Consider the following 8617-nt stretch of genomic DNA (forward strand, 5'->3'; position numbering starts at 1 on the left):
TACCTTCAAGCTTTTAAGACCCCAGACGCTATATCTTTTGATAGCCGGGCACCATCAGCTTTCTTCGCCACATTTGCTTATGCACCCACTTGTCTTCAGCGATCGTATCATGGAGGTGAGCACACAATACTTTGTATTATCCCTCTGCTTTGCTGTTTCTGAAGGTAGTGACAACAACATGGTCTTAATCTGTGAGAATCTATGAGACTAGGCAGGACAGGACGAAGGTAGTTACCTATGTAGTTTCTAATTTAGAGAATTTAGTATCACTATGGTAGGGCTATATTGGAGGAGAATAAAGATGACACATGAGGTTCAAGTCAACTTATAAACTACTCTACTAAGGCCATGTATGTGCTCCCTGCACATACAGTTATAGGCATAACTGCTATTGACAAATAATACAGATTAGAGTAGCAAAATGCAGACAGGCACATAGGTCGAGAGAGGATAGATTCATACACCTTTGTAAAAAATAAACCTACATAAATTTCTATAAGTTTTAATTCCTTTATCTATAAAATGGTGACACTACCCAATAGGGTTCTTATGAGTTGTAAATAAGGGTATATATATGCACTGAGTATAGTGATCAGCTCAAAATTTCAATTTAAATGCCACTTCTTTTTTATAAACGTTCTTTCATTAATGTAACACAGTTGGATACAGTTAACTAGAACAATTAGAATTTTATATGCAAGTAATCCAGATTCCTAAGATAACAGCAGGTTCAAAAGTGCAGACTTTTATAGGCTTTTCATCTTTGTCAGTGGCTTTTTGTTGTTGTTGTTATTGTTTTGTTGGTTTTTTACTTCCTCTGTTGTTTTGTTTTGTTTTGCCTGTTTTTTTCACTTATAAATGTCTCTGCATGTCTATCTAGATAAGATAGGCGGGATCAACAATTTGGAGATGAAAAGAATGGGATCAATGGCTCTGGGGGATACGGCAAAAGGGAAGTGAGAAAATGGAAGGAGTGGGGAGGACCCAACCCAGGGACAAGGGAACAACAAGTGAACTAAAATCAATGGAGAGAAGGGTGAAGGATGCTAGTGGGACTTAATCAAGGGCAATGTAGCAGCGAGGAATTACTAAACCCAAATGAAAGCCGAATATGATGGTGGGACAAAAGAAAAGTAAAAGAAAAGAGAGGAAAGAACCAGGAGGCAGAGGACATTTACAGGCATGTACATATGCAAATATATTTATATATAATGATAGGGAAATAGATCTATGTACTTATATCTTTGTGTTAAGAATTAAGGTTGCAGATGGACATTGGGCATCCCCTCACAGAAGGGTCACAAGGAAGGGATGAATCAGTCAGGGTGCAGTATAGCACCAATGAAACACACAACTTTCCTCTAGTTCTTTAATGCTTCCTTCCTCCCACTATCATAACCTCGATTCTACCTTACAAATTGTATTAGACTAGAACATGCACACTGCTACAGATAAGAGCCCACAACATAGGGAATCCAGGATAGATAAACCCCTCAGGGCCAACAATAAGAATAGAGATAACAGGAGGATAAGAGGAAGGTAGGCGGAGAATCGATCACAAGGATCAACATATAACCCCCTCCCAGGGGGTCAAACAACAGAAAAGTGGGTGAAGGACAACAGAGGACAAGGTAAGACATGAAACCAATAATCTATAACTTATCAAGGGTTCATGAGAGTGGGTAGGTGGGGGGGGAGGGGGAAAATGAGGAGCTGCTATCAAGAGCTCAAGTAGAAAGAAAATGCTTTGAAAATGATGATGGCAGCATATGTACAAATGTACTTGACACACTGGATGAATGTACGGATTGTGATAAGATATGTAAGATCCCTCAATAAAAGTAAAAAAAAAGTGCAGACTTGTTGGAGTAAGTTTTCTTTTATGAATATAAATTAAATATAGGACACAAGAAGGAATAAAGCACTCATTTCTGGGTTCTGAAAAATGGGAATGATTTGCATACATTTCAATGGCTCAAAGAAGACATTTAAAAAAGAATAGCAAATTAGCAAATCTTGGAGAGAAAAAAAGGCAAAATCGGTCTGACTTTAGTTTGTAATGTGGAGCCCTTGGGAGGTAAACTTGAAAATGGCCAGTTGTAGACTGTAAAGAAAATACATTGTTAAATATAAGGGATTTTTTTCACCAACAGTAGCTGATCTCAAACAATAGCTCCCGGGACTATTCCTTTACACACTTAATATTATTGACACTACAATTAATTTGTATTACATTGAATATAATTTAACAATAATCCTACATTAGAAACTGAGACTGAGAAATCTTTGTAACACATATTAGGTAACCTCTAGTAAGCATTACCATATTCTTATAAGAGAATGATAGTGATAAAAATGTCAAAATATTAGCATTACTATGAAACCATTTTTTAACCTAGTAGAGCCTTGAAAGGATCTTGGTGATGTCCAGAGGATTATGGGTCACATTTCAAAAGCTGCTACTTCTAAGAATGTGGAATGAACAAAAGAATGCAGGATTTTTAATAAAATGAGCCTATTAATGGCAGATGCACACAAAAAGAACAAAGTAGAAAGAGGGGTAAAAGCCCTGAATTTGGGTAGCAGTGAAAACTGCCAAAACCCAAACTTACCTTTTATAGTTTTAAGGGAATGACTTTCAAGTAATAAAAAGTAATAAACGTTTAGGTCAATTTTTTCATCTCCTTCCAACTTCAAAAGTTTTCATCCAGTGTGAGAAGCAGCACATGACTGCTACCCTCAGGTTATGAAACCGGCGGTCATCGGTCTTTGGTTCGGATCTCTTGCTCTAAGTTTGCCCAATGCACAGTGGCCCGGACTACCAGACATTTACTATTTGAATGCTTTCTTAGTTTTTATGACATGTGTTAAGTCTGGCAGGCACGGGTTCTGCCTAAATGAATGAGTGTTGTTGAAATTTTTGCCCTATCCCCAGCTTTACTTGTGTAAATAATGTCTTGTCATTTATAGAGTTTAATCTCTACAAGTCAACAATCCATGAACTGTGGTCTAAAAAGCTGGCCTATGCACATATAAATTTCTTTTGTCAAGTGTTTTAAATTCTGCTCTATTCAAGTGTAAAAAATTATAATTAATGATAAGATCAAAAGAATTCCCTCATGCTCTATGGGGATCATTTATAATGTTCTTTATTATAAAATGGTAATAATGTCTCTAAAGTGAACCAGAGGCATATAAACCATAGGCACATGAATGGATTTTCATATTCCATGATTTCAGCCAATCATAGTCCTAATCTAAAATAATTAGTTCTTATGTTATGACCCTATTCAGTACTTGCCCTCATGAAGAGATCACTGAAGATATGGATGTTGTAGCATAGTGTGCTAAAGAAATCAGATAATGTCTAGCTATCTGAAACAGTGTATAGACAGAGGGAGAGAATGGTGTGATAGAAATATAAGCCATAAATACTGAGGATTGGTGGCAGTTACCAGTACCTGGGAGGGGCATGAAGCCTCTCCAAATCAAACCTGCCTACATCTTCATTTTGGATTCCAGGCCTCTAGAATTATTAAAGAATAAATTCCTGTTGCAAACTAGCAAGTTTGTAGAAATTTGTTAGAATTCATAACGTTCTAAAACAGTATCCATTACTTGTTTCAAAAGCTGTATCATCTATATATCATCAAAACCCCTTGAACTAAACTATTAATATCCTATCCTCGATTATTTTCTTTTTAGAGCACTGTGAACATCACTTTATCATTAATAATGATCCAGATGTGGTGCTAATGTATATTGTAGCTACACTGTTGGAAAGTACAATTCTTGATGGCAGAAACTGGATTGTAACCATTTCTATTGTTATCCATTTTACCCAATAGTGGTATATGTAATGTTTGATTTAATAACTCTCCATTTGATGAAATAAAGAATGGAAAAAACTTTCATAATGCATTGAACCCTCCTTATTAATTGTTTGGAAGGCTAGTGATATCTTGTTAACCTTTAACTCTAGTCTCATCCACAGCATCACTCACTACTGTTTCAAAAGAGCAACATTTACTGTTAGTAGACTTAAAACACACAAATAGAATCTAACAATATTCAAGACACACCCAGATTCACAGAAGGTAGAAAGACCACCACAAGAACAAGGTATCGGCAGAAATCATTTTTGTATTGCAGAGCTAAGAAGTAATTACATATACAATAATTTCATTATGTTTGTATTATGTATTATTAACTACTCAAGTTTTGGTTGCTTTAAAAATTTCACAATGACCGGATTTAAAAAACAAACAAAAACGTGATACTACAGAAAAGATCTATGTAAACAACATACCTGAGTTCGTAAAATTTCAGATTTTGACAACTGCATATCACCCGTCAATTCTTTCACAATGATGCCCAGCGGCTCTAGTCGTTTGCTGAAGTAATTCGTCATTTCAGCTGCCAACGCTTTCATTGGAGCAACATATACAATCTGTACCAAAGAAACACTAGCTTGATGAACGAGCACAAACTAGGGTGCCATTTGCTTCACAGTAGCCAAGACAAATCACAATGTATTGTGAAATATGGTTCTAGAAACTTTGAGTGAAAAGTCTTAATAGTGATATATGAAAACTACTTATCTTTGTTGGATAAGTGTGCAGCTGTTTAAAGGACAATGGAATTTGTTTATACAGCCTCATCACTTTGAAAATTGGTTCTGCCTCAAAGATAAATGTATTTTCATAGCTTTTCACAGCGCTAATAGGATTTCATACCACAAATAGGGATTGCCTTGATAGTAATGAAGCAAAGCAAGCAGCATTCTTTACGTGACTGCAAATGTAATACACTGAAAAACGTCCGAATTCATATAACATTCACCTGCCAAATCATTTTTATTTTACAGTAAATTGTTTGGCTTGTTAGTTTCCTACCTTAAATTCATTCTTTTTGATAACACCCTGTTGAAAATGTTGGCGAACCTCATGCAGTATTGTAAGCATTGCAATGTTAGTCTTTCCAGCTCCGGTCGGGGCACAAATCAGCATGTTCTCATTGGTGTTGTAGGCAGTCTCAAATACTATTGACTGGATTCTATTGAGTCTCTTCATTCCTTTAAAGGCCAGCTGCCCAATCTACAGAAAGGAGAGATAATGGTGACCACCTGAAGTACTCACAGAAAAAGTATAGATGCAGATACGAGGGTGCTTCAAAAAGTTCGTGGAAAATAGAAGTAAACAACCCCCCACCCCATATTTATACCCTTTTTTTAAAAATAGAGGAGCCATAGTGGAGTAGGGAGTTATGTTTTGGGTGAAACTGACCACATTTTACATTAACTGTATACAGTTCATTGTGTGCAGTTGTCAACTATTAATGAGGATGATTGCTAAACAAAAAAAATTAGAGCAGCGGTTCTCAACCTGTGGGTCGCGACCCCTTTGGAGGTCAAACGACCCTTTCACAGGGGTCATCCGATTCATAACAGTAGCAAAATGACAGTTATGAAGTAGCAACGAAAATATTTTTCTGGTTGGGGGTCACCACAACATGAGGAACTGTATTAAAGGGTCGTGGCATTAGGAAGGTTGAGAACCACTGGATTAGAGGCTCAAGTCTACCCACAGGTGCCTCAAAAGGTCTGCTGATCTACTTCTGAAAACCCAATGACATTTTTTGACACAGCTTGTAGTCACAAAGAGTTTTATTCAATTTGATGGCAACTGGCATTAAAGCAATTTTTTCTTCAAACTAAAAAAAGATAAAATACACTATTGATTTATCTATTATATTCACTCAATGGTTTCATTTGGACTAATAATTAATCTATGCTATTGCATAGAAAATACAGGAATTCTGCATAGCTCTTATCAAATACTGATTCAAAGGCTGCTCTTAAATACACAATTTATAAAAAAGAATACTCTGGGTGTTATGTTTAGCTACCCCTTAAATTTTACATTTACATTCTAAAAATTTTATTCAAAATTATTCTAAAATAAAATACAATTTTATTCTAAACAATTTACATTCTAAAAATACCACATTAACTGTCTAAAATAAGCATATGTAAGTATTTTTGTTAGTTGATCGAATAGCATTAAGTATTTAAGATGGGGCTTTTGGGTGGTTCGCTGGTAGAATTCTCACCCCCATATAGGAAATTCTGGTTTGATCAATGGCCAATATGTCTCACAAATGGCCAGCACCTTCCGTCCGCTCTGATGCTGAACAAATACAAGCAGAGCACAAACTAAGTCACATCAAAAAGAAAGACTTGATCTCCTTCTGAGAATCAGCTGATAAAAACCCTATGGATCACAATGGTTTGCTCTATAAGCAATGGTGGGAATGGTGCAGGATCCAGCAGGATTGGATTCTAATCATGGGCCAACTCAATGGACGTTTATACCAAGAATTTAAAATTAACACTGGATTCTGTTGTCCCTTTAAGGCTGTTCTTGTTCTTAGGTGCTGTAAGATTGTGAGATGAAGTCTTGATATCCTGGCTGCAAAGGATTCTGGTTGTAGTTCTTCCAACAGGGATGAACTGTTGCATTTGAATTACAGAGCTGACGAAGAACACTGAAAGCACTAAGGGCTGCCGGAAGAACAGACAGATCTGCCTTGGAAGTTGACCCGCCAGAAGACTCCTTGGATGAGAAGATGGCGAGACTTTGTCTCACATCCTTTGGACACTTTATCAGGAGAGACCAGTCCCTGGAGAAGGACATCAAGGTTGGCAAAGTAGAAAGAAGCACAGTGAAAAAGAGGAAGATCACCAAGGAGATGGATTAGCCCAGTGGCTACAGCAATGGGCTCAAAAGTAGCAACAAGTGTACTGATGGGCAGGACCGAGCTGTGTGATTTGTTGTAAGTAAGGCCCCTATGAGCGGGAACTGACTCAATGGCACTTAACAAAAAAAACAAAGTATTAATTGGTCTATTGTAGTAATAAAGATGTTATACAGATGTTATACAGATGTGATAACAAGCAGCTTTGAGCTAGATCTTGAAATGTATTTGACGATAAATATGATGCCATTTCTCTTTGTTATAAACAGCATCATAAATTTGTTTTTTAAATTTAAAAATTTTAATTGTTTAATTTAAAAAGGTCCAATACCAGTGCATTTCAGCTCACTAATGCCTGTTATATCATTTTTACTGGTTCCATTTCATTTTTATAATTTCCAGCTTTTCTAGATTTATATATCGTACATTTTATGCTCTGGTTGTCAGTGGACATTTGCAGCTATTTCTTAATCATTTTGAGTTCCAAATTAACGGTCTTGCAAGCTCCATCCACATCATTAAGATTCAGTCTGGGAAGGCCAGTCATATTGTGACACCAGTGATATTGTGAGGGTCTTTTAACTTATGCATAATTTTCAGAATTGTATCAGACAATGCCCCACTGCCAGTCACAATGTCTTCAGTGGATAACGCCTCAGAAGTGGACTGATGATTCCTTCTTCTTAGTCTTAGTCTAGAAGTTGTACTGAAACCTGTTCACCATGGAGGACCTTGTTGGTATTTGAAGCACTATTAGTACAGCTTCCAGCATCACAGCAATATTCGAATCACCACATTATGACAAATTGTTTTCTAATTCTTGGCCTCCTTACAGCTTATGAACTCTCTCAGTTTTGACTTTAGAAAGAGAAGTTCAGAATTCTCAGGGTTAAGGATTAAGACAAGGTGTTAACTATTTTAATATATGGTCCGGTAGACAGTGAAAATATACTGGGGTAGGTATCTTGACCATATTTAGAAAGACAAAACATGAGTTAAAATAAACTAGTTAAAAATGAATTTCAAACCTCATCCTGTCACACATTACTATGTAAAACAGAAGACAGAATATCACCAGGATAAGTCAAAAGCATTGTTATAAAATCACAGAAACCTTTATTAAACCTAAAGATCAGAACGTGACGCTGCTGTTTCTCAGCATCTCCTCCACATCGGTCTGTATTCTGACCCTCTTCCATCTTTCTCGGAAGAGCTCTGTGTGCTTTGGTTCATACACGCCATAACAGCAATTTTAGAACCAAAGAGGTCTCAAATAATGTTTCCTTTAAATGTTTTTTGAGCTTGGGGAACAAAATTATTCTGAAGAGACAAAATTAAGGCCGCATAGTTGATGGGGCAAGGTTTCCCAATGATACCTTCTTAAGACTGCCCTTGCTAACCACAGTAAAAGAGCAGACGCATTGTCATGACGGGGGAAAAATAATTTTGGTACAACTTTCTTGACCTTTTCCTCAGCAACATAGTTGTCTATTCTGTTACAATTTCTTCATAATAAGCTCCCATGTTCACCCAATGTTCATATCCAATGGAAAAAAATCGATCATGATTACCTTTTTGGAGTACAAAAAGCAAAAGCTAAAACAACGCCACCCACTGATTACAAAGGCACACATGTAAATGTGTTTTCTTTGGAAGCAACCCATGTGCATATGAACTGGAATCCTAGAAGCAGTATTTGGTTTTTTGTAACTTACTCTCATATTCTACCCTTAGGGTCTGGGGTAAATAAAAAAGTTAACAAACCAATTAAATCTTTTCTCAAACTGCCCTACCCCATCCCCATCTTATTTACCACTGTCCAGTAGAAATATAGAACCATTTAAGTAAATTAAAAAATTTT

At 36.5% G+C, this 8617-nt stretch overlaps 1 protein-coding gene across 1 annotated transcript in view; it reads right to left on the reverse strand.

Moving 5' to 3' along the window:
• Positions 1–8617, reverse strand: part of ASCC3 (activating signal cointegrator 1 complex subunit 3) — a 365946-nt gene that overhangs the window by 275811 nt on the left and 81518 nt on the right. The window contains exons 9-10 of the mRNA XM_045294314.1: positions 4896–5096; positions 4310–4450 (exon numbers count right to left, since the gene is read on the reverse strand). Of these exons, the coding sequence (XP_045150249.1) occupies positions 4310–4450; positions 4896–5096 (342 nt within the window). The remainder of the gene's footprint in view (positions 1–4309; positions 4451–4895; positions 5097–8617) is intronic.

Source organism: Echinops telfairi, unplaced genomic scaffold, assembly GCF_000313985.2.
Source record: "Echinops telfairi isolate 266 unplaced genomic scaffold, ASM31398v2 ScPeMD7_3533;HRSCAF=4204_0, whole genome shotgun sequence".
Lineage (NCBI taxonomy): Eukaryota > Metazoa > Chordata > Mammalia > Afrosoricida > Tenrecidae > Echinops > Echinops telfairi.